The 24,166-nt window shown below is 42.9% G+C and overlaps 1 protein-coding gene across 2 annotated transcripts in view; it reads left to right on the top strand.

Annotated features, from left to right (window-relative positions):
- The window catches only part of LOC137324777 (ADP-ribose glycohydrolase MACROD1-like), an 812,403-nt gene that overhangs the window by 19,103 nt on the left and 769,134 nt on the right, over nucleotides 1-24,166 (top strand). For both annotated transcript variants that reach the window (XM_067989466.1, XM_067989467.1), the window contains exons 2-3: nucleotides 9,853-9,921; nucleotides 17,652-17,720. In XM_067989466.1, coding sequence (XP_067845567.1) covers nucleotides 9,853-9,921; nucleotides 17,652-17,720 — 138 coding nt within the window. The remainder of the gene's footprint in view (nucleotides 1-9,852; nucleotides 9,922-17,651; nucleotides 17,721-24,166) is intronic.

The following is a 24,166-nucleotide window of genomic DNA, read 5'->3' on the forward strand; positions in this document are numbered from 1 at the left end:
TTGACTCCATGTATGGAGTGGAGTGCACGTTAAAAAGTTTCTTCAAGCTAGCTTCCAGGCTAACAGCTTGGGAACACTGCAGAAGCTGAGAACAGTAGCTGGGGGTGGCACCAGGCACATACTCTTGTCCTTCCACTCCATCTGTGGTGGTTCAAGACCCCAGGGCCTCCCCCAGTTCTGCCTGGGACTTTCTGCTCTAATACTTCTCCCTCACAACCTTAAAAACTCCATCAGCACTGCCAGATCACTGAACCCTCTCTTTACCCGCCCCCCCCCCCCCAACCGGCCCAAACCTCTCACATTGTCACACCTCCCCAGTGCTTCCAGATTTCTCCCTCCCCTATTTCTGACACATTCTATAGCGCCTCCTCAGCATTCCAGACCTTGCACCTTCCGCAGCGCTGGCACTTCCTGGGATTCTCCACCGCCTGTACTTCTCCACAATGCTTCTCAACCCTAGAACCTGCCTATCATCCCCAAAAGATGTTGTCCTCCCTCATGATGCCATCATCTCCATTGGTATCAAACCCATATGCTGCATCCCTCCATGAACTGACCTGTTACGAATTCAAATCTGTTGTCGATAACTTCTCTGCTTCAGTGGGGTCAGTTGTACCTTAAGGGGTCTGAGCATCTTAATTTTATTGGGAGTTGACTCTCACTGTCTTATATCTGTTACATTCCTAGGTTATGCGATAATGCAAGCAATGACACCCCCATGTAATTTAGACCTGATACACATGTCATTTGCACATTTGTGTCTCCAATCTCTGCAGCAGACGAAGTTGACACTAGATGAAGCAAAGTGTGGTTCAAACAGTGAAGCTGCTTTCTTCTGCAGTAAGGTGACTAGATATGAGCAGATTCACTTAGATACAACTTAGCTCCTAGTAGGAACAAAAATATTGAACACACTACACTCCGTTGGGTCAGCTTGCTTGACTTAGCCAGACGTCACTCATCAGCATAGTTTCCTGTAGAACCTTTCTCCCTCTAGGCTCCTGTCTTTTTAAGTTTTATGCAGCACTTCACTGCCTGCCTGCATGGTTTTTAAAAGCCTCCCTGACTCTCAAAAAGCCTTGACCCTCTTTTTTTTCCCGCTATCACAGACCAACAAAGATCTAAGGATTATCCAACAAGAGGGGTGAGTGTCATCTTTCTGAAGACCCAGATGTGCTTACGAATCACTTATTGCTTCTTCTTTGGGAAGAAGCAACTTCCTGTTTAGCATATGGATTAACTGGATGCCTGTCTTGTTTTAAACTCATTAGAACACACATTGCTTTTAAAAACCCCAACATAAAAAGTAACTTTTTTTACCCCCCCCCCCTTTACTGTGGTAAAGTGGTCAACAAAGTCTTAAAATATGATGCATGCAGTAAATCAAACACAAAATTCCAATCTTTTGCCCTCCCGTGCTACCAAATCCCAGGTCTTCCTTCACAGTGCTGTCAATACAACAGAACCACATTCTGATGCTACCCAAGACCAGGACCTCCCCATACCTGCTCCTGAACATCACAACTCTTCTTTCCCTATACTCATTATTGCGACTACATTCCATTCTGAATTCAATCACTTACAGTTTTCATGGAAAAATGGACAGTTGTGGAATTTAGTCCCCAGAATAGCATCTGATTTAAAAACAATTTGACATATTCAGTCACTGCAAGTCATTGTCCCTGACCATGCATTGTTACATGGCATAATATTCTCTGAAGTGCATGTGCCAATCGCCTGCATCAAAAGTATTTTTAAAGCCACTGGAGATTTACAAGTAGATTAAACAGTTGCATTTTAATTAATCTCAGGATATACCTATTTACAACACTTAGACCTCATGGTCTTAAAGGGACAGGTTACATTACATGCAGCTACTCCTTAACAGCAGAATAATACATTTTGTATTACATAGTATATTATTCCTGTCCTTACAGCACAGTGCATCCTTGATTTGTCATGAGCAACACCATGAAAGATCAGCTGCAAAATATTTTTATGGGTAATAATGTCAGCTAGGCCCTGTCAGAATGTTGTGGGTCTAGGCTGCCACTCCTGTGCAATACTGACACATGGCTGCATTGTCAGAGGTGGGGTACTTCGGATGAAACTTTACATAAGGTTGCATCAGTCAGTTACGGTGGTTCAGATGGACATACAAGATCCTGCGGCACTATTGAAAAAGAGCGGGACGTTCACTCCGTGCCATGGTCAATGTTGCGCCCTCGATTGACGCCACCCAAATGCAGTCAACTAATCATTCATCTCATAGCCATCTGTGGATCTCGCTGTGCACAAAATGGCTGCACTTACAAGCTATTCATTGTGTGGAGCACTTTGATATGTTTGAGAGATGTGCTAAGTGCTTCAAGAATGGAAGTCTTTCTGTCTTCAGTTTTACTTGCACTTGTTAATAAATTTTATGAATTATAATTATTTCTGTATGGAAGGAGAACATTTAGGGAACTGGGATATGATCTGCAATAGTCCAGGGGCTATGGCTGGGGTGCAGCAAGATCGCTTCTGAAATGAATAAATACATAAATTTGGGAGTTTGTATATTTTAGTTTTCTCTCTGGCAATTATTAACTTAAGAACAAACTCTGAATTATAATTTTGTTTATTGCTCATGAATAATCATTCAGTGCAGTACCCAGTTCCAGTAATCCATTATAGTTACGACCCAAAAGACCTTCCAGGCAGGATCACTGTTACTCGGCTGAACAATGCCTTTTAGTTCACTTTACTACAATGTAGCCTGACTTAATTTCTTTTGGCAACGGGATATTTTTAGAAATTAAGTTGTGCTCCACAAACTACTGACTTGATCGATTGCAATAGCAGGAGAGAAGTTTTGCCAGGCATAAAAATGGCAGTCTGTTTGGATTAGATATTCTCCCAGGCTGCAGACTGAGGTGGAACATACTCAGAGCCTGGGAAATATTGGGAGCATGCAGGCGTAAACACTACTTGCACAAGGGCAACCCCAGCCCCATGTTCTAGAGATAGAAGCAGGGTTGTCTGAAGGAAAGTTGTTCTGGGGATTTCAAGACAAAATAGCTAGGCTTATGGGCAAGTTTAGCTAACACTTTTGAGAAGTATTTTTTATTTTGTATAAATTTTTAGGTATGTACAAAATCAGTGGATCAAAGTAACATAGCACTAAAGAAGTTGATGTTTGAGTGAGATGGAACAGTTGCTGGTTCATGAGTGGTAGCTTTGGAAATAAATTGACTGATTTAAATGGTCGGTTTTGTGCTGGATGCTTTTGTGTTGGTTTGCTCCCTTTTTCAGCTGTCTAGTGAATGGAACGATTTTCTGGTTTGTTTTGTATTTAATCGAATTATTTAGAGTTATTGGTTCAAATATTTATGTGCAAATCCGTGTGTCCCTCTGATGCTTTGAAAAACAAGAGGATAAATGAACAAAGGTTCATCATGGAAGTCACGATGAACCTTTATAAAACACTGGTTCGGCCACAACTGGAGTATTGGGTCCAGTTCTGGGCACTGCACTTTAGGAAAGATGTGAAGGCCTTAGAGAGGGTGCAGAAGAGATTTACTAGAATGATTCCAGGGATGAGGGACTTTGGTTACATGGATAGACTGGAGAAGCTGGGGTTGTTCTTAGAACAGAGACGGTTGCGAGGAGATTTGAAAGAGGTATTCAAAATCATGAAGGGTCTAGACAGAGTAGATAGAGAGAAACTGTTCCCATTGCAGAAGGGTCAAGAACCAGAGGGCATAGATTTAAAGTGATTGGTGAAAGAAACAAAAGTGACATGAGGAAAAACATTTTTACGCAGTGAGTGGTTAGGATCTGGAATGGAATGCCCGAGGAGGTGGTGGAGGCAGATTCAATCATGGCTTTCAAAAGGGAACTGGGTAAGTACTTGAAAGGAAAAAATTTGCAGGGCCACGGGGATAGGGCGGGAGAGTGGGACTAGCTGGATTGCTCTTGCATAGAGCTGGCGTGGACTCGATGGGCCGAATGGCCTCTTTCCATGCTGTAACCTTTCTATCAATTAGCAGCTATGTGGTCCTGAAAGCTCACTGAAGCATAAATAAAAACATGAATGTGCTTCAACAGAATGTAAAATGCGTTTTTAGGGACGTTATTGTACTGGTGTGCAGATCGACATTTTCAATGAGATAACAGAAGAGAGCTGTGCTCAAGTTGTGCCCAGACAATGCCTGCAGAAGAGAATCAGGGCTTCTATATTTTGCTCCCCAATGACTCATGTTAAGTGACTGTTGAGTGTGGAAATGAACCGTATGGACCAGGAATGTTCCCAGGTTAGATTCCTGGCCTGTGCTGTGTTCGCTGATATTAATCAGAGCAGCAGCAGTATGAGTGTCACAATTAGCTTCAGTGCCCTTGAGACAGGCCAGGGTGGAGAAGGGCAAAAGACAGCCAAGGTCTGAGCTCTCAATTGTTATCCACTGCCTCCTGCTAGGAAATGCGCATGTATGAACCTCGGGTAAGGACAAGATTGGGCTTGATTGTGATGCCCATGTAGTGGAATAGCTTGTTGCCTCTTACTAGCAAAGCTCACATATGAAGATTGGCCATTCGGAGGAGGCATCAGCAACTGTGGAATCGTATGCCAGCGTCATTCACCACCTTAAGGAATGGAGAAGACTAAAGATTACTGGAGAAGAGCATAGGGGAAAAAAAATTTACAAGAGCTACATTCATTTTATAAACTCAGTGTGCACAGAGTTAAGAGAATCTGATGAGTCTTTGAATTATGCTCTGTCATAATATGTCATGCGGTTAACATCATTGCTCACTAAATTGCTGTCTTAAACTCACTGACCATTTCAATATTATGTGCAATTCGTATATAATGTGCATATTTACGTAACAGGTTTGCAATACCTACTGTATTTGCATCTTTATACTATTAATTGTCAGCATAAATGAGACACTGGCATATTTCCCAAGCGTCTTTCCAGTTTGAGAGTGATATTTATTTATTGAGAAATCAACATAAAGGGGAAGGAACCATAGTGCAGGATATCACAGGCTGAAAAGATTTTTTTTTAAATAAGACAAGTCAAATTAGGAAATTGTGATGGGTAACATCTTATTTGGCTTTGAAAAGCCTGAAGATAAAGGGAATTAGGAGGTGCATGGTTTTGAGACTCTGAGCTTGAGTGAGAACAGGGATTGCTGTAATGAGGTGCAGCTGGCTTAAATTTTACTCTTAGAAGGTTGGATTGTTATAGGCAAGAGCCAGCACAGATACCATGGGCTGAGTGGCCTCCTTCTGTGATCTAAACTTCTATGGTTCCCACGAAAACTAGACAGAATACCTCATTTTTGTCAGTGCCAACAACACAAAACTGCCTCTAATTTGTCACTAAATTAACAATCTCACTCTGTGGCCACAAGAATGTTGTAGAAATTGTCACATTTGTTGCAGTCGGCACAAATGTTGCAGAGAGCTTTACTTTGCAGCTGGCTGTACTGCACCTGACCTTTTAATGCTTGATGCGAACGCAAGGTGATTGGATGACAGTGTCCCTTCCACTAGCATGTGTCGTTTTTTTACACATGCAATGACCAAACACTCATTTTTTTGCAAGAGTTATATTTTTTTAAAATAGCGAACATTTATATTCTAAAAAGAGGTTGCAACAGTCTTAAAGCTGCCCTCTTTACTCATCTCAATCCAATTTCTGCAAGGAATCCTAAAACAGGCGTTAGGCCCCTCATTTACACATGTAAGGGCTTAATGCCGGTTTCAGGAGGCTGCCAGCGACACCTGATATTGGACGTTGGTCCCCGAAATTTCTACCCCTCATTCTCATCAGTCTGGGCAGAATTCCAACACTGGTCAGAAGAGGCAAGAAGACTATTTTCTGACCTTATGTGCCACCCACTGATATACTGAAGTAACGGTGTGTTAACAGCAGTGTAATATGATTATTTTTTTCTCCATTTCCTGTTTTTTGAAATTGATGCAACATATCCGGTTTACAGCAATTAGTAACTCACTGAGGTCAAATTCTGAGGTTTGCAATATCCTTATCTTGGCGAAGCTTAAAAAATGAGCTGCTGACAGCTTGAATAACTTGACCAGCACAATGGAAAAATTGTAGCCATCGCATCGTGGTGGTTACTTGTAAGCTTAGTGAAGTGTGTTGCAAGTCTTAAGTATTAAGCGGGCTGCCTCCTAATGTTCAATTTTAATAAATTGAGTTTGTTTCGAATTTTGCAAATCATTGACGTGTCGAAGGCTTTTTAAATCATCTGTTGAAAATTATTTAACTTTCAGCTTTGTTGAGCGCCTCCACTCTGTCCGCAAGTGTGACCCTGACCTGCTGGTCGCTTGCCATTTTAATTCCCCTTCCCGCTCCCACTCTGACCTCTCTCTTCTCGGCCTCTTACACTTTTCCAATGAATCTCCATGTAAGCTCGAGGAACAGCACCTCATCTTTCGATTAGGCACTTTACAACCTTCCGGACTCGACACTGATTTCAATAACTTCAGATCATAACCACTGCTCCCATTTTTTCGGTCACCTACTCCTGATCAATCTTTTGTTTCTTAACCTGTCCCATTACCACCTTCCTTGCCTTGCACCATCATCCCTTTTGTCATTTAATCACTCGTGCCCTCTACCGTATCACAGACCTTCCCTTTTGTTATTTCCTCCCCCCCTTTCCCTGGCTCTGTACTTGCTCAAAAACTTTAACTTCTTCCAGTTCTGACGAAAGGTCTTCGACCTGAAACGTAAACTCTGTTTCTTTCTCCACAGATGCTGCCTGACTTGCTGAGCTTCTCCAGCATTTTCTGTTTTTATCTTAGATTTCCAGTAACAGCAATATTTTGCTTTTGATTATTTAACTTTCGTTGTTCAAATTGGTACTTTTGGGTTTTCATTCTTGAGATGCAGGGGGCACTTTTTGCACTGCACAGTGCAACACTGGTTATTCTTCAGGCCCATAACAAAGCTTTGGCATGGAGAAAATGCATACTTCCCATATAAAAGCAAAAAGTACAATCCAGGTGAAAATCGAAACTTACTGTCCTATTTTGTCATACTTATGAAGTCAAAAATAATTACTGCCACGTGTAACTTATTTTAAAAAATGTGCTGGTCCCATTGCAAATCAAGTATCAAACTATGACCATATGAAAAAGACAGACAGAAGACTAGCTGGTCCATTGTGTCTGTCCCATTCAATGCCGTTGCAACTGAGCATCCGAGCCCTCAATGTTCCCCAGCCACCAGTAGCCATGAAATTTCCTGGGCGAGGCAAAATACAGATTTGAAAAAATCCTAGGCCAATTCAGGGGCAAGGGGATGCTTGTGAAGGGGTGTGGAAATTCTGGGAAGATGCTGTTCGACTCCCAAAGGAAAACTGGTCCCGGGAGATAGCAGTGATCTCAGCCATCTCAATGAACTTATCTGCCCCTCAGATAATAAAGCTTTCCGTGCCCCCATGCACTAAGACCTGGACAATATCCAGGCTTGGGCTGATAAGTGGCAAGTAACATTCGTGCCAGGCAATGACCATCTCCAACGAGAGCGAGTCTAACCACCTCCCCTTGATATTCAATGGCATCACCGAATCCCCCACAATCAACATCCTGGGGGTCACCATTGACCAGAAACTTAACTGGACAAGAGCAGGTCAGAGGCTGGGTATTCTGCAGAGAGTGACTCACCTCCTGACTTCCCCAAAACCTTTCCACCATCTACAAGGCACAAGTCAGGAGTGTGATGGAATACTCTCCACTTGCCTGGATGAGTGCAGCTCCAACAACATTCAAGAAGCTCGACACCATGGCAAAGCAGTCTGCTTGATTGGCACCCCATCTACCACTCTAAATATTCACTCTCTTCACCACCGGCGCACCGCGGCTGCCGTGTGTACCATCCACAGGATGCACTGCAGCAACTCACCAAGGCTTCTGCGACAGCACCTTCCAAACCCGCGACCTCTACCACCCTACAAGGACAAGGACAAGGGCTGCAGGCACATGGGAACAACACCACCTGCACGTTCCCCTCCAAGTCACACACCATCCCGACTTGGAAATATATCGCCGTTCCTTCATCGTCGCTGGGTCAAAATCCTGGAACTCCCTTCCTAACGGCACTGTGGGAGAACCTTCACCACACGGACTGCAGCGGTTCAAGAAGGCGGCTCACCACCAAGGGCAATTAGGGATGGGCAATAAATGCTGGCCTTGCCAACGACGCCCACATCCCATGAATGAATTTTTAAAAAATTTATCCAACTCCCTTTTGAACGTTTGCAGCAAATCCACACTTATTGCACAAATTGGCAACTTTCCCCACAGGTGTGTGATCCTCTGAGAAAAGAAAATGAAAATCTAGCCAGTTCTATGCTTCCCTAACTTATACGCATGTACTCCTATTCTCCCTAACCTATCTAATTCGCGTAATCTAACCACGTGGATATCATCTAGTTCCTTCATTATTTTAAATACTTTGATCAATTCAGCCTGAAGTCTATGCTTTTCTGGAATGAGAAGACCCTGCTCTCTGAGCTGCTTATGATATATTGATCTAGTGGCCCTTCTGTGAACCTTTCCCAAGGTCCACAATATGACGGTGCTAGACTGGACACACTATTCTGGATAAGGCCTAACCAAAGTCTTGACACGGACACTATAGGGCTGTTTGTTTTATATTGGATCATCCTAGCTATATATCTCAAAAGTTTTATTAGCTTTTGCTATAGCTTTGTGGCACTGGTCGTAAACCTTTAGAGACTCATACGAACATACAAATTAAGAGCAGGAGTCGGCCATTCGGCCCCTCGAGCCCGCTCTGCCGTTTTATAAGATCATGGCTGATCTGATTATGACCTCAACCCTACTTTCCTGGCTACCTACTATAACCTTTGACTCTCCTGTTAATCAGGAATCTATCTAACTCAGCCTTAAACATATTCAATGATCCTGTCTCCACTGCCCTCTGGGGAAGGGAGTTCCACAGACTCATGACCCTCTGAGAAAAAATTTCTCCTCATCTCCGTCTTAAATTTGAGATCCCTTATTTTTAAACTGTGTTCCCCTAGTTCCAGTCTCTCCCACAAGGGGAAACATCCTCTCAGCATCCACCTCTTCAAGTCCCCTCAGGATCTTATATGTTTCAGTAAGATCACCTCTCATTCTTCTAAACTCCAGTGTATTCAGGCCCAACTTGTCCAACCTTTCCTCATAAGATAACCCCCTCATCCCAGGAATCAGTCGAGTGAACCTTCTCTGAACCGCCTCTAAAGCAATTATGTCCTTTCTTAAATAAGGAGACCAAAGCTGCACAGACTATTCTAGATGTGGTCTCACCAATGCCCTGTACAACTGAAGCAAACTTGTGCACTATAACACCCAGGTCTCTTTCCTGCTCAACAAACTTTAATTCAAAATCCAGCATGGTATACACATGTGTGGCATTAGCCCCTACCCATGGGCATAACCCTGCATTTATCTACATTAAACGTCATCTGACAGATGTCGACCCATTCCTCCATCGCATCTAGAATTTTTTTTTCCTCATCTGGGATCCTTTCGCAGGCACAAATCTTTGTGTCATCCGTAAACTTGCAGCACCCCTGATGCCTTCACACAGATCATTCGACCAAGTTGCAGGTTGTACTGGTTACATTTATTAACAACACAGAAGTTTTAGAAGAAGAAATGTACGAAAGAGGAAGGAAAATGACCTACCTCGAGGAAATTTGCAATTTGCAGATGTGAAATCAAGCTGTTGGCACTCTTATGTAAATTTGCTAGTCATAGCTCCATGCAGATTTATTTTGCATCAGTATTTTGACTTCTAGGAATTACAGTTTCTGTTTTCCCAACAGTTACAGATTCTTTTGATGATGGAGTTGTACAGCTGAAGGATATTTCTGCGTGGAGAGAAGATGCAAAAAGTAAGTGGCTTTTAATTGAAGCCTTCTTTATTGTCATTCTTGTTTTGAGGTTTATGTTTAACTGGCTCTTCAAAATAATGAATCCATCAGGAGTTGAGTACAGAAATAAGCGCAAGGTGATGCAGAAATATCGTATACAGATTAGAATTGTGATAAGTACAACTTATTGTAGATCAACTAAAACCTGTTTAGGAGATGACCCAAAAGGATCTGCCCCCTTAATGTCCATCTACCTGACCTTTGAGTGCTTGATGGCTAACTCAAGGTGATTGGATGACCGTATCCCTTCCACCAGCACCAGTATGTCTCATTTATTACACATGCAACGACCAAACATGCTCCCTTCTATTTTTTTAATAGAAGTTATAAATGTTCACTATTTAAAAAAATATATATATCATAAAAAAAAAGGTTAAAAAGAGTGATGCATGTGGTTGCAACTTGCCTACAGCTGACTGCTCCATTCATTGCAATCCAATTTCTGCAAGGAAGCCCAAAACAGGCGTTAGGCCCCTCACTTACACATGTAAGGGCCTAACACCCTTAAAAGTGGCGTGACCCAATATTGGACATTGATCCCCGAAATTTCTACCCCTCATCAGTCTGGACAGAATTCCAGCACACATCAGAAGAAGCAAGAGGACCATGTTCAGACCTACTGTGTCACCCAGTCATTGACCATGTATAGCAGTCAGACGGGAGCTTGGATCCACTGGAATTCACTCTGTTCCTAATCGAGGAACATAGGAGTAGGCCGTTCAGCCCCTCGTGCCTGTTCCGCCATTTGATAAGATCATGGCTGATCTGTGATCTAACTCCATATACCCGCCTTTGGCCCATATCCCTTAATACCTTTGGTTGCCAAAAAGCTATCTATCTCAGATTTAAATTTAGCAATTGAGCTAGTATCAATTGCCGTTTGCGGAAGAGATTCCTACACACAAAGGGTGGTAGAAGTTTGGAACTGTTTTCTAATCTCTCTCCTGTTTTTTAAAATAGCGAACATTTATATTATATTTGGTTGAGGTTTTTTAGGATTTTGATAGGGTAGATTGAGGGAAACTTTTTCTGCTGGTGGGGGAGTCTAGGACAAGGGGACATCACCTTAAAATCAGAGCCAGGCCATTCAGGAGAGACGTTGGGAAACACTTCTTCACGCAAGGGGTGGTAGAAGTGTGCAACTCTCCCATAAAAAGCAGTAGATGCTAGCTCCATTAATAATTTTGCATCTGAGATCAATAGATTTTTGCTCGCCGAGGTGTTAAGGGATATGGGGCTAAGGTGGGTACATGGAGTTAGGTCGCGGATCAGTCACGATCTCTTTGAATGGCGGAACGCGCTCGAGGGGCTGAATGGCCCACTCCTGTTCCTATGTGTCCTATGTAAAATGCTAATTTTCAGGTTAAAGCATTAAATAGCAACATGCTGCGTCAGGGAGTGCACTGATACAGGTTTGCCCCTAAATTCCCTATTCGAGAACATCAGAGACTTAGTGACCCTGAGCTGATCATCTGCATCTCCTTGTAGCTGGCTTTTGAATAATATTGGCACAGACCTCAGTGTAGATGTTCAGCTTTTTTACTTTGGTTGGGGAAGTTGAGTTGAGAGACATTGAAGGAGGAGACAAGAGGAAATGAATTGCCCCTAGAAATGTTTGAGAATGATGATTTGTCAATAACTAAGCTGTAACTAGTATTTGTCTCGTTCAGATTTCCAATCCTCTTTCTATTCATTGTCAAGTAGCTACATAAAAACACATTCGAATGGCTGTCTGCTATTATTACTCTGGTATTGAGAGCATTCTATTCATACGCAATTGCAATTGCTGTAATTAAGTGTTGTGGTATTGCCAAGACATCAGTGCAATAGCCCAGGGAAACCAAAGTGCCATCTAGTGTCATGTCCATTGTTGTTCGGCAGCTGTTCTATGTAAATGAGTGCATGGACAGCCACAGGCTGGCTGGAAAATCACCAAAGCGATTACGTTGTGTTTTGGGGGGAGAGGTTTTACTCCCCATTTTTTCTTCGGTTCATTGTCATGACTATGCTATTCCCAAAGGTAAGCCCTTCTTTCCTTTTGTAACCAGCCCGATATCCAAGAAATTAGCGAGGCCAGGGGTTGAACAAAGAGCCCCTGTCGCTGTTCCAGCTTACTGATTATATTACGTGCCCGTGTCTGATCTTCCTCGATTTTGGGAAAGCAGTAGAATAAACACTCCACTAGACAGTGGGTTAGGCTATAAACTGTATTAATGGATAAATCAACAGTAGCAACAACACATTGTAGACCTACAATAGTTTCAGGCTTAATTCTTCTTCTTTGGAAGATAGAAAGTAACATCAACTTTGGATTTGCTGTGCTCATCTTCCATGTGAGCTGGACCTGACACAAGATTCATCAATATTTGGCCATAATTTGCTGTAGCAGGGCTTCTAACAGCGTCTGTGGTAGTTAGACTTGCCCTTGCACGTTTAGGTTTTTAAATTTTTTGCGTGGCAAGTTGCTGAAAGTGCGAGCTGGTAACGTCGCAGCGAGGGACACAGGGCATCTGGGACCTGAGTGAACAGGGCAAGCGACTCGGTATCTCCTTAACCAATCAGATTGAAGAATTGTGAAATTAACAGCACAAGGACTGAGAAGGAAGTGTAAATTAGAGTGGGTGAATTCAATGTCAATTCAGGTACAGAAAGAGAAATAAAGATTGGATTGAGAGAGAAAAAAAGAGACTGAATGGAAAAGTTTTAAAAAATTGAAACATTTAAAAGTTGACATTTTTTAAATCTCCAACAATTAAAACCTGAAGGAATGAGACTCCACATTTGTAATAGTTAATTTTCAGTGCCAGTGAGGTTGACTGGCAGTAATTAACACTGCAAGTAACTTCACGCCGTTCAATGCGTTTCAATGGTGAGTCAGACGGCGAGATGCCGTTTTTGCGCATCTCGGACAGCAACTTTTGGATTTCCGCGTTTAACCGCGCGTCTGCCCCTCGCCTGAAGTTGCTGTGGCAATTGCGCATAAATAACGGCGGGCGCTATTCGCCTCGCCGTTATTTTGACAGTAAATTATGGTCCATTAACTTTACAAGATTCACCCCTGACTGGCTTGATGCCCCCTTCAGATTCCTGTTACAACCATAATGCCTATTCTTTGGCTATTGTCTATTACAACAAGCTGGGCTGTTTGTTTTTGGGAGTGAACCTGGTTTTAAACCCCATATGTACTGTGACTGAAAGAAAGAAGCCAATAACACGATTTAACATAGACAATGGTGCATCATCGAGAAAAATGCTTAATATTTGCCACAGTTGATGTTATTTTGGTTTAACGCAGCAGCCATTTTGCACAAAGCAAGATCCCACAAAGAGCTGGTTAACTGGGCAATTATGATCAGGACATTGAGAAGACTCCCTGTTCCTCTTTGAATAGTGCTATGGGATTTTTACTAATCAACCTGAACCACTAGAACAGGTAGATAGGCCTTCAGTTTCATGTCTCATTTGAAGGATAATACCTCTGACAATACAACACCCTGAAGTGCCAGTTAAGGTTATATCCTTCAGTCCAGGAGTAATGTTTGAACTCACAACCTTCTGACTGATGCTAGTAATAAGGAAAGAACTTTTAGGAAGTGGAAAATGCCATTTGGTCAACAAAAGCTTCCTTTTTTTCATAGAGCCTTCTCACCGCATCCCACAAATCATTCCCTTTCTAGAAATTCATCTAATTTTCTCTTGAACTTATTAATACTGTCCAAATCTGTGGCCTTCGCTGGTGACCTACTCCACCATCTTCAAGGTGAAAATCCTCAGCCTGACATCCCTTCTCACTCCTAACTTAATTTTCAACTTGTGTCCCTTGGTATTGGAATCATGGTGATCAATTTTGTTAATTCCCTTCATAATTCTGAGATTCAATTAGGTCATCTCAAAGTCTCATCTTTTCTAAAGAAAATAAGCCCAACTTCCTTAACTTTTGCATTGTAATTTAAATTTTTAATGCTTGGAATCACCTTGCACCTTGGGACTTTTTACTACGTTATAGACACCTATATAAATGCAAGTTGTTGTTGTTTTGTTCACCGCTGTACCCTTTCAACGATTAGGTGATCAGAACTGTACACCCTACTTCAAATGGAATCTGGACAATGCCCTATTTTTCAGCAATGCAGTTTGTGCTCTATCCCTCTACTAATGCAACTCACTACTACCATTTTGCCTTTTTCACTGCAGCTAAGCACTGTGCTGACTATTTCATGGGAATAGTCACTACAATCCACGATAAATCTCTTTCTTGGTTGCATTATACCACTGTTCCACTTAAGATGTGGGGGCAGATTTCCCTCTTATTTGCAGGGTAGCACTGCTTTGTTCCTGTTGTGGCCCCGACCTAATTTTTTGGGTTGGGTTGGGGCTTATCTAACATTCAGGGCAGGTTCCCTGCAACCTAGAGGGGGCCTGCTGCTGCTGCCATGGTGGAGAATCTTGACAGGGTTCTAGTGATGCTGCTGCTGCTGCAGCACCAGAAAAGACACTGAGGATTTCAAGAGGGCAGAAGAGGCCTCAAAAAGGGAAAGTCGTAATTCTTTTTCAGGCCAAGGCCAAAAACACATGAGTCTGTTGGGGGACCATGTGAAGGGAGGAGGAGGAGGAGGTTACTTAGCCCTCTCCCTCCAACATGCGATTCTGGGTAGCTTGCCACTGCTGCTCTGAGGGTAGCTGCACCTTTCTCCCTGGGGTCAATGGAGACAGCGGCAGTAAGCAGAAAAACAAGCTGCTTCCCCCCCCCCCCCCCCCCCCACTCGTATTTACGTGTGGATAGCGGGAAAGAGACGGCCAAAAACAGGAAATTGAGGTTCGGGGCAGGAACATAGGTAGGTAGGACTCTCCATCTGATTTTCCACTGCTATCCTGCCCAAAATCTCCACCTAGTTCCCTAAAAGAATTAAATCCTTTATGAATCTGGTTGTGTGATTCCTCATTATTTACCCTGCTTTCTAATTTGGTTATCATTCGTCATTCATGTGTCATAGGAGGTACAGCACAGGAGGAGGCCATTCGGCCCATCGTGCCTGTGTTGGTTCTTTGAAAGAGCTATCCAATTAGTCCCATTCCCCTGACCTTTCTCCATAGCTCTGTAAATTTTTCCCCTTCAAGTATTTATCCAATTCCCTTTTGCAAGTTACTCTTGAATCTGCTTCCACCGCCCTTTCAGGCAGCGCATTCCAGATCATAACCACTCGCTACGTAAAAAAATGTTTCCTCTTGTCTACTCTCTGGTTCTTTTGCCGATCGCTTTAAATTCTGTGTCTTCTGGTTATCGACCCTTCTGCCACTGGAAACAATTTCTTCTTATTTACTCTGTCAAAACCGTTGATGATTTTGAACACCTCTATCAAATCTCCCCTTAACCTTCTCTGTTCTAAGGAGAACAGCCCCAGCTTCTCCAGTCTCTCCACGTAACTGACGTCCCTCATCCCTGGCTCCATTCTAGTAAATCTCTTCTGCACCTTCTCTAAGGCCTTGACATCCTTCCTAAAGTGTGGTGTCCAGAATTGAACGCAATGCTCCAGCTGAGGCCGAACAATTGATTTACAAAGGTTTAACATAACTTCCTTGCTTTTGTACTCTATGCCTCTATTAATAAAGCCCAGGATCCCACATGCTTTTTTAATAGCCTTCTCAACTTGTCCTGCCACCTTCAGGTCTCTCTGTTCCTGCACTCCCTTTAAAATTATACCATTTCATTTTTTTTTGCCTCTCCTCATTCTTCCTACCAAAATGCACTTCTTTGCATTAAATTTCATCTGCCATGTGTCTGTCCATTTCACCAGTCCATCCATGTCCTCCTGAAGTCTGTTGCTATCCTCCACATTGTTTACTACATTTGAGTTTTGTGTCATCTGCAAACTTTGAAATTATACCCTCTATACCCAAGTCCAGGTCATTAATATATCTAAGAAATCTCAAAGTAAGCAGTAAATACTGAAACTTGTGTAATAATTTCCCAGCCCCTCTCCTACCTTTCGACAGCTCAGCAATATAAATTATTGTGGCATATCTTGCTGCAGAGGCACCAGGATCCTGCTTGGATCTTGCTGTGCTGTCCGCTGGCGAGATGAAATGCAGGTATTAGCAGCAAAGGTAAAACGGCTGCAGCCCCTCACGTTTCATGTTTAACTCTGGCTCCGAGTGTAGGCCAGCAGTATGATTGTCGCATTGCCGCCCTGCACAAAACTTCCCCAGTGTACGTACAATTGTTGAAATTTCAGCATTGAAGCAAGACCTTTTCCCCCATCGTGTTTGTGCCAGTGGTAACTCCACCTCGGAGCAATCTACTCTAACCCCGTTTCGTTCTTCCTTTCCCCATAACTGCTACTATCTTTCTTCAGGTGCTTATCTAATTACTCCTTAAATGTTGTGATTGACTGGGCTTGAGTCGGCACTGGTGAGGCATTCAAGTTCCAATAACCCTTCGCATGAAAAAAGCATTTCTGACCTCCCTCAGTCTGCTTCTCGTTCTAATCCTAAGTTGATGCCCCCTTGTTCCCAATTGGTGGAGTTCCATGGCTGAAATGATTACATCTCTGTGGCGACTTTGTGGTAACTATGTAAGCGTAAGAATATGTGTGTAGTTGCTTGAAAGCCATGTAGATGAGTTTTGAGCAATTTTATCATCCCAGCGTTGCAGAATTTGCTTGTAGTATAAATGAGGCAAATTCCACACCGTGAGAATCGGAGTAAATTGCAGAACTGCTTCCAGTGGAAATATTACTTCATCATGAATATCATGATTCCTTATGCATGAAGTCTTGTACTTTACATCTTAAATAAAATACCAGGCCACAGAAATTGTGTGCAAACTTTGCAGTATTTAAACTGATATTCTCTAATAATTTTTATTAGAATTACAAAACCTACCATCTTTATACGGCCCCACACAAATTGCAGAACAAACCTGCAGTGAGTAGCTGACGCACCATTTAAAATTGTCTTAAAATGTGCTTTCCTCTTTTTTTTAAACCCCTATTTCTCCTTCCCCTTAATCCTCCCTCCCTGAGAATGACCAGAACTGCCATGACTTCTCAATTGAAAGCCTGGCACGTGAACACAAAAATTGAATGGCCCTAATTCATACTGTAAGAGACAGTATTTTTCACATAGTTAGGGTGCACGGAAGAACAGCATGTTCTTTTACCCTCTTAAATAGACTGGCAGAAAACACCAAAGAGCTGCTTAAAGAGAATTACTGAAATGCCACTAAATGCTCCTCTCTAGTTCCATCATAAAATCCAGTGCTGTATGTGTGTTGGCCTCCATGTGTGCAGGGCATAAAACACGTACAAAGCTGTGATTTATACAGCAGATTTTAAAATCAATAATGTCTTATTTTGGTCTATAAATCAATTAAGTTTTCAAACAAATTCTTTGCTTAACATGGAAGCTTTTTGAATCTGTTACAGACACATATTTATGGGAACAGTTTAGTGAGATTTTCCTGCTACAATTTTAAAAACAAGTGTTGCTGGAACTGCCTACTTTTCGTCTGCACCAACAGTTGTTGCTGCACAATATCCTGATTATAATTCAGGTGCTGGACTTGTTCGTCCATTTTATCTGTCCAGAACTCTTGCATCCTTCAAACAATTTGAGTGTAAACTGTGCACAGTAGTGATGTTTTGATTTATTAGTGTTTTTCAATTTTTTTCACAATTGTTCTTTCACAACAGAGCTATATCTGAAAGAAAAGCTGGAGGATAAAGAACAGGATGAATATTCTCCGTTGAAGGAAGGAATTGGTAAGTTCATGATTGAGGAGCTTGTTATTATTCACTCGGTGTGCGTTCCAAGGTAGCTGTTGTCAGTTTCAACAGTTCCTAATCCATCCTGATCTTGTAAATTTATATTTTCATTAGGGCTTATTCTGGCTTGTAGAATGGACAATTTAATTTCATTTGCATTCTTCTAATGGCCAAACTGCTGAAGGGGAAAAATCATCAAAAAGAAAACACCTCTCCATTTTTTTTTTCAAAAGAGCCAGCTAGAAATGTTCTGCTCACAAATGCCCGAAGCCTAGGGTTTGACTTTTCTTGTGTCCCCTCCAATGCTCTGCTCCATCCTGCAGCTGAGAGCATGGAAGTACCAATTTCTTCCAGTGCTCAAGCATTCTGGCTTCTGCGTGCAGCCAACATAGGACTAAAAACTTACTTCATTCTTGTATCTGTTCCTGCTAAAAGTATTGACGTGAGCGAACATCCCTGGGAATGGATAAATGAGACTTTACGGTTCTACCCGAAGTAGAACGCACACGTTCCATGGGACCACAAAACCACTGGAAGCAACAACAAAAACTTGCATTTATATAGCGCCTTTAACGAGGTAAAACGTCCCAAGGCGCCTCACAGGAGCGATTATCAAACAAAATTTGACACCGAGCCACATAAGGAGATATTAGGACAGGTGATCAAAAGCTTGGTCAAAGAGAGAGGTTTTAAGGAGCGTCTTAAAGGAGGAGAGAGAGGTAGAGAGGCGGAGAGGTTCAGGGAGGGAATTCCAGAGCTTAGGGCCTAGGCAGCTGAATGCAAGAGGGCCAACCCAAGCTAATACACCAAATATACCGGACCCATAAAACCCTGTGCATTATACCCCTGCCAGATGATTACTGGAGGGACAGCGACCAGAAAGTCTCACCCCTTCACAAGTTTTTGATCACGCAACCTGCATTCAACCATTCTGAATGTTGACCCATGAGGCCACAAAGATCATGACTGGACTCAGTCTCCAAGGACCCAGCCTTGGGCCTGCTGGGATTACTGACCAGATGTGAAGCACGCCCTTCAGCACGCAGAGTGACACAGTTCTTGCTGCTAGTTGCAAGAAGTTGTATCTCCTGTGACGTTGGAGTGCTGACCTCCCTACAACTAACATCTGGATCGTAGACGTAAAGGACATGTACAGATTGGTCTGCCTCCACTTGGAACTCTAGAAGTACCAAGTAATGGTACCAAGCCTCCTCTTGGAGATTTATGCAGCATGACCATCTCGTTCTCCAGAAGCAGAACAACAAAGGCATCAGGAAATAAATCAATAGCTGCTCACTACCTGAACCTCGGACAGGCAGTGATGACAGCTGGCAAGACTGCTGTCCAAGGTAGGCTGAGCACCATGACCCTTTCATTCAACCAAACATCTGGGTACCAAAACAAAACAAATTACCTTGATCCATAACCACGAATTAACCCCAAACACATGTATTGCTGTCTTCCTCAAGCTCCACAACTACTTTCTATCCAAAATGTATGCACGTTTATAAAGTTTTATTAGAAAAGCCCTACCGTAAGGAATGTGTGTCCTGCACTATCTGATCTGCAAGGTTAACCAGTTATAGTTAAAGGGTCTTTTAAAAGCAAAACCTGGTACAAAATTCCATCTCGAACTTTGACGCATTCTGTCTCCCGCAGTTGCAGCTTTAGACCAAAACTAAATTTCTATCTATCTCTGTTTTATGTATGTATGTGGAAGAAAGAAAATTACTGTAAACTAAGTGTAATGCTGGTAATAGTTTGGAAGTTAAGGTGTCACCCTTGAAAGGTCAGGAATCCCTCTGAAAGGATGACGAGGACATTTGATGAGCTGGTAAGTGATATTGGTATGCAAGGGAACCATTTCCAAAGCCAGCACTTTCTGGGGTAGATTTTGATCCTCACGGGCTGAGCAGTAATTTGGTGGAGCGAATGGCTCACCCGTTATCGATTTTTCCAGTGAATGAAATTAAAATCAGGTGGATTCTATAAAGGGCGGACGACCCACCAGATTACTGCCCAGGTGGTTAAGATGAAAATCTCCCCCTCTGTCTTTTGTATACTTGCTGCTGCAAGTATTGTGTTGATATCACTTGGAAAGAAATATATCCTTGATTAACTGTGATATATTTACTTCTTGTATTAACCCAATTATTTTATAGTGTTCTGTCCCCACGCTGTAACGTAAATTAAGAATGCCCTAATTAAAGCCTGTATTTAAGACTTACGGCTTATAATGGAAAAGGGATACCATGCAATCTCAATCAAATCCTTGTGTAGTAACCACACCACTAGATGGCATAGAAAGTAACACTGATCTTGGGAATATAAAAGCACAATAGTTATCTGATATAATATTATGTTGCAAAATATAACTCAAAATACCAAGTTAATTGGGGAAAATCCTGCTATTGAGATTTTTATATATGGTACAGCAATAATTGTTTTCCAATCTCTCCATAACCTCACCCCTCCCTATCTCTGTGACCGCCTCCAGCCCTACAACCCTCCGAGATCTCTGCACTCCTCCAATTCTGACCTCTTGCGCATCCCCGATTTCAATCACTCCACCATTGGTGGCCGAGCCTTGAGCTGCCTAGGTCCTAAGCTCTGGACTTCCCTCCCTAAACCTCCCCGCTTCTCTACCTCTCTCTCCTCTTTTAAGACGCTCCTTAAAACCTACCAGTTTGACCAAGCTTTTGTTCACCTGCCCTAATATCTCCTTATCTGGCTCGTTGTCAAATTATGTTTGATAATCGCTCCTGTGAAGTGCCTTGGGACGTTTTACTACTTTAAAGGTGCTATATAAATACAAGCTGTGTTTTGTTGATCCAAGTAGTACTTGGTGAAAATTATATACAAGAAGGGATGGCAAAATTCCAAACGTGGTTTTCTGCCCAAAGCCTACAGCATTCCTGCGGACACAAAGGGCAAGATGTTTGGATGTCAGTAATTTTATCGCCTATAGAAAGTTTTGCTCTATGAGTAAGGGTACTTAACGAGCAGTAATGCAGTCCTCGTATTGTGATCTAAGTGTACAGCAATAGTAAATGGTTACTGCAAGGGTACTAAAAAAAAAACTGTAATTTAGCTAATTCACCTTCTAATCCTTTCAGGGCCTCGCCCCTGCCTACCTTTTCAACCTCCTACAGCCCTACCTCAGAACTCTGCGTTCCTCTTACTGGCCTTTTGTATGTACCCCCTACCCTTTGCCCCACCATTGGTGACTGTGCTTAGACTGTATACTCTGGAAATCCCTCCCTGAGCTCCCCCGCCTCCCTCCCCACCTTTTTAAGACCCTCCTTAAAACCCATCTCTTCAACCAAGCTTTTGGTTACGCCTCATATCTCCTCCTTGCGCTTGCTGTCCTTATGTCTGATTTATGCTTTTGTGAAGAATCTTGGGATGTTTATGTTAAAGGCACTATATAAATGCAAGTTGTTGTTCTACTGCAATCCATGAAACAGAATAGATCAGTTGCTCCTCAAGTCATCGGCCTCAACATCAAATTTCTGTGGGGTCTGCATTTTCAGAAAATGCATTTAACAACCGATTTGTTTATTTAAATTGAGAAACCTGAGTGCAGGACTGAGATTGAGGCAACTGGGGAAAATCAGGCTGAATCAAGAAGTTGTGATTCGGTGATGGCTAATTTTAAAAACCTGCAGATTGTAAGAGGAAAGAAAGACCGTTTCAGACAGTGGTAAGGAATTCTTCAACTTGAGGTTTTGGTACAAAATGAATTAAGTGTAGAGGATGGTCCAATGAATCTTGAGCTTAACACGTTGAGGAAGTAGGAGTGTGCAGGCCATTTTGTTTGGAGCTTAGAAGGAACGAGAGAAGAAAGTTCAGAGAAGATTAGAGAGAACGGAGACTAGAGGTGAGAGAACGGATGCCTTTCATGGCAAAATGTTTTCTTGCATCCTTTGCAGCGATATTGTGTGAGCTGCCTCAGATATGGAAGCAGCATTCAAGTCTTGGATAGATTTGAGCATTCAGAGAACCGCTGATGGGAAAATAAGTATTTGGTGTGGGAGGACTGAGTGGAGACATTAACGTTAAGAGGCAGTTGCTGTGGGCCTCGCAAAAGACTCAAAGAAACTGTCTGAAGAATTGAAAGGAACAAGATTTTCTTTTTTTTGTTGCTTCATCAAAGGGCGTAGAGGAGATGAAGTTGTCGTGATTTAATTGTTCTGCTGATAAATGACTGTTGCATGCACTAAGGTTATGCATTCTGAAGAAAGCTGGTGACCGCAAAGCGAAATATTCAACAAAAGTGGGACGACAGTTAGATGATAAGCGAAGGAGGTCATTGATATTGAAAAGGAACAAAGCCCAGCGGACCCCTCTGAGTCAGAGTTAGAGGATGAATCATTATCACCTTTTGATTTGAGATTAAACTAGATTGCTATGGCTGTAATTTACAGTGATGGGTTGTTAAGGAGTGCGTGGTGTGAAACTGTGAGGAGATGTCTAAAGTAATGATAAGTGAATCAGTGAAGTGTAAAAAGCAGAGTTTCAGAGATGCATAACTTGGGGAAAATCATCACTAATGAAATGGCTGTGCCATAAACAACAAGTTACATCAAATCTACAGCACAGAAACAGGCCATTTGGCACAGCGTTTATGCTCGACATGCACCTCCTCCCTCCCTATTTCATCTAACCCTATCAGCATATCCTTCTGTTACTTTCTCCCTTGTGTGCTTATCTGGCTTCCCCTTAAATGCATCTATGCCATTTGCCTCAACTACTCCTTGTGGTAGCGAGTTCCACTTTCTTATCGCTCTTTGGGTGAAGAAGTTTCTCCTGAATTCCCTATTGAATTTATTAGTGACTATCTTATTTTTATGACCTCTACTTTTGGACTTGCTCACAACTGAAAACATTTTTTTCTACGTCTACCCTATCAAGCCCTTTCATAATATTGATGACCTGTATCAGGTCACCTCTTAGCCTTCTCTTTCTAGAGAAAAGAACCCCAGCCTGTTCAGCCTTTGCTGATAAATATATCCCCTCAGTTCTGGTATCATCCTTGTGAATCTTTTTTACACCACCTCCAATGCCTCTATATCCTTTTTAGAATGGAGACCAGAAGTGTGCACAGTCCTCCAAGTGTGGTTTAAACAAGTTTAACTTGTATGTTGATCATCAGTTCACTTAGAACATTCAAGATGATGGATAATTCAAGAGTTAATAGCAGCTTCCATAACTTCAGCATATGACCAGCTTGGCTCAAATAGTAGAACTCTTGATTTCGGTCAGAAGTGTGGGGATTTTAGCCCCACTCTATGGCCCCGATATTAGAATGGAGGCGGGGGGGTGAATGGGCGCGTGGGTAACCCGACCAATAAAAAATGTCCATTTCCCACGCGATCACAATTGAATTGGTGCCACATAATGTGGCTTCCGAGTTTGCCGTCAGAAAGCTGCGCAGCGGGCAGACTGTGCACCTGCATCACAGGCTGTCAGCTGGAGGAGCTCTATTTAAAGGGCTTTTGCTTCAAAGGCTTTTGCTGGAGCAAAGTCCCAGAAACCACAATGGAGCAGCACAGGGGCAAGGCTGCTCCAAGGTTCAACCATGCCTCACTCCAGGTGCAACTGGACTGGGTGAGGAGGAGGAGGAGGAGGGATGTGTTTTACCCGACAGATGGGAGGAAGTGGCCTGCCTCTGCCACCAAGAAGGCCTGGTTCGAGGTGGCAAAGGAGGTGACCAGTAGCAGCAACATCTCCCGCACCTGGATCCAGTGCAGAAAGCGCTTCAATGACCTAACTAGGTCAGCAAAAGTGAGTTGTTTTTTTTTATATTCGTTCATGGGATGTGGGCGTCGCTGGCGAGGCCGGCATTTATTGCCCATCCCTAATTTCCCTTGAGAAGGTGGTGGTGAGCCGCCTTCTTGAACCGCTGCAGTCTGTGTGGTGAAGGTTCTCCCACAGTGCTGTTCGGAAGGGAGTTCCAGGACTTTGACCCAGCGACGACGAAGGAACGGCAATATATTTCCAAGTCGGGATGGTGTGTGACTTGGAGGGGAACGCGCAGGTGGTGTTCTTCCCATGTGCCTGCTGTCCTTGTCCTTCTAGGTGGTAGAGGTCGCGGGTTTGGGAGGTGCTGTCGAAGAAGATGGTGAAGATGCTGCAGATGTACACTGTGGATGGTACACACTGCAGCCACAGTGCGCCAGTAATGAAGGGAGTGAATGTTTAGGGTGGTGGATGGGGTGTCAATCAAGCGGGCTGCTTTGCCCTGGATGGTGTCGAGCTTCTTGAGTGTTGTTGGAGCTGCACTCATCCAGGCAAGTGGAGAATATTCCATCACACTCCTGACTTGTGCCTTGTAGATGGTGGAAAGGCTTTGGGGAGTCGGGAGGTGAGTCACTCGCCGCAGAATACCCAGCCTCTGACCTGTTCTTGTAGCCACAGTATTTATATGGCTGGTCCAGTTA

This window comes from Heptranchias perlo, chromosome 8 (genome assembly GCF_035084215.1).
Source record: "Heptranchias perlo isolate sHepPer1 chromosome 8, sHepPer1.hap1, whole genome shotgun sequence".
Taxonomy (NCBI): Eukaryota; Metazoa; Chordata; class Chondrichthyes; order Hexanchiformes; family Hexanchidae; genus Heptranchias; species Heptranchias perlo.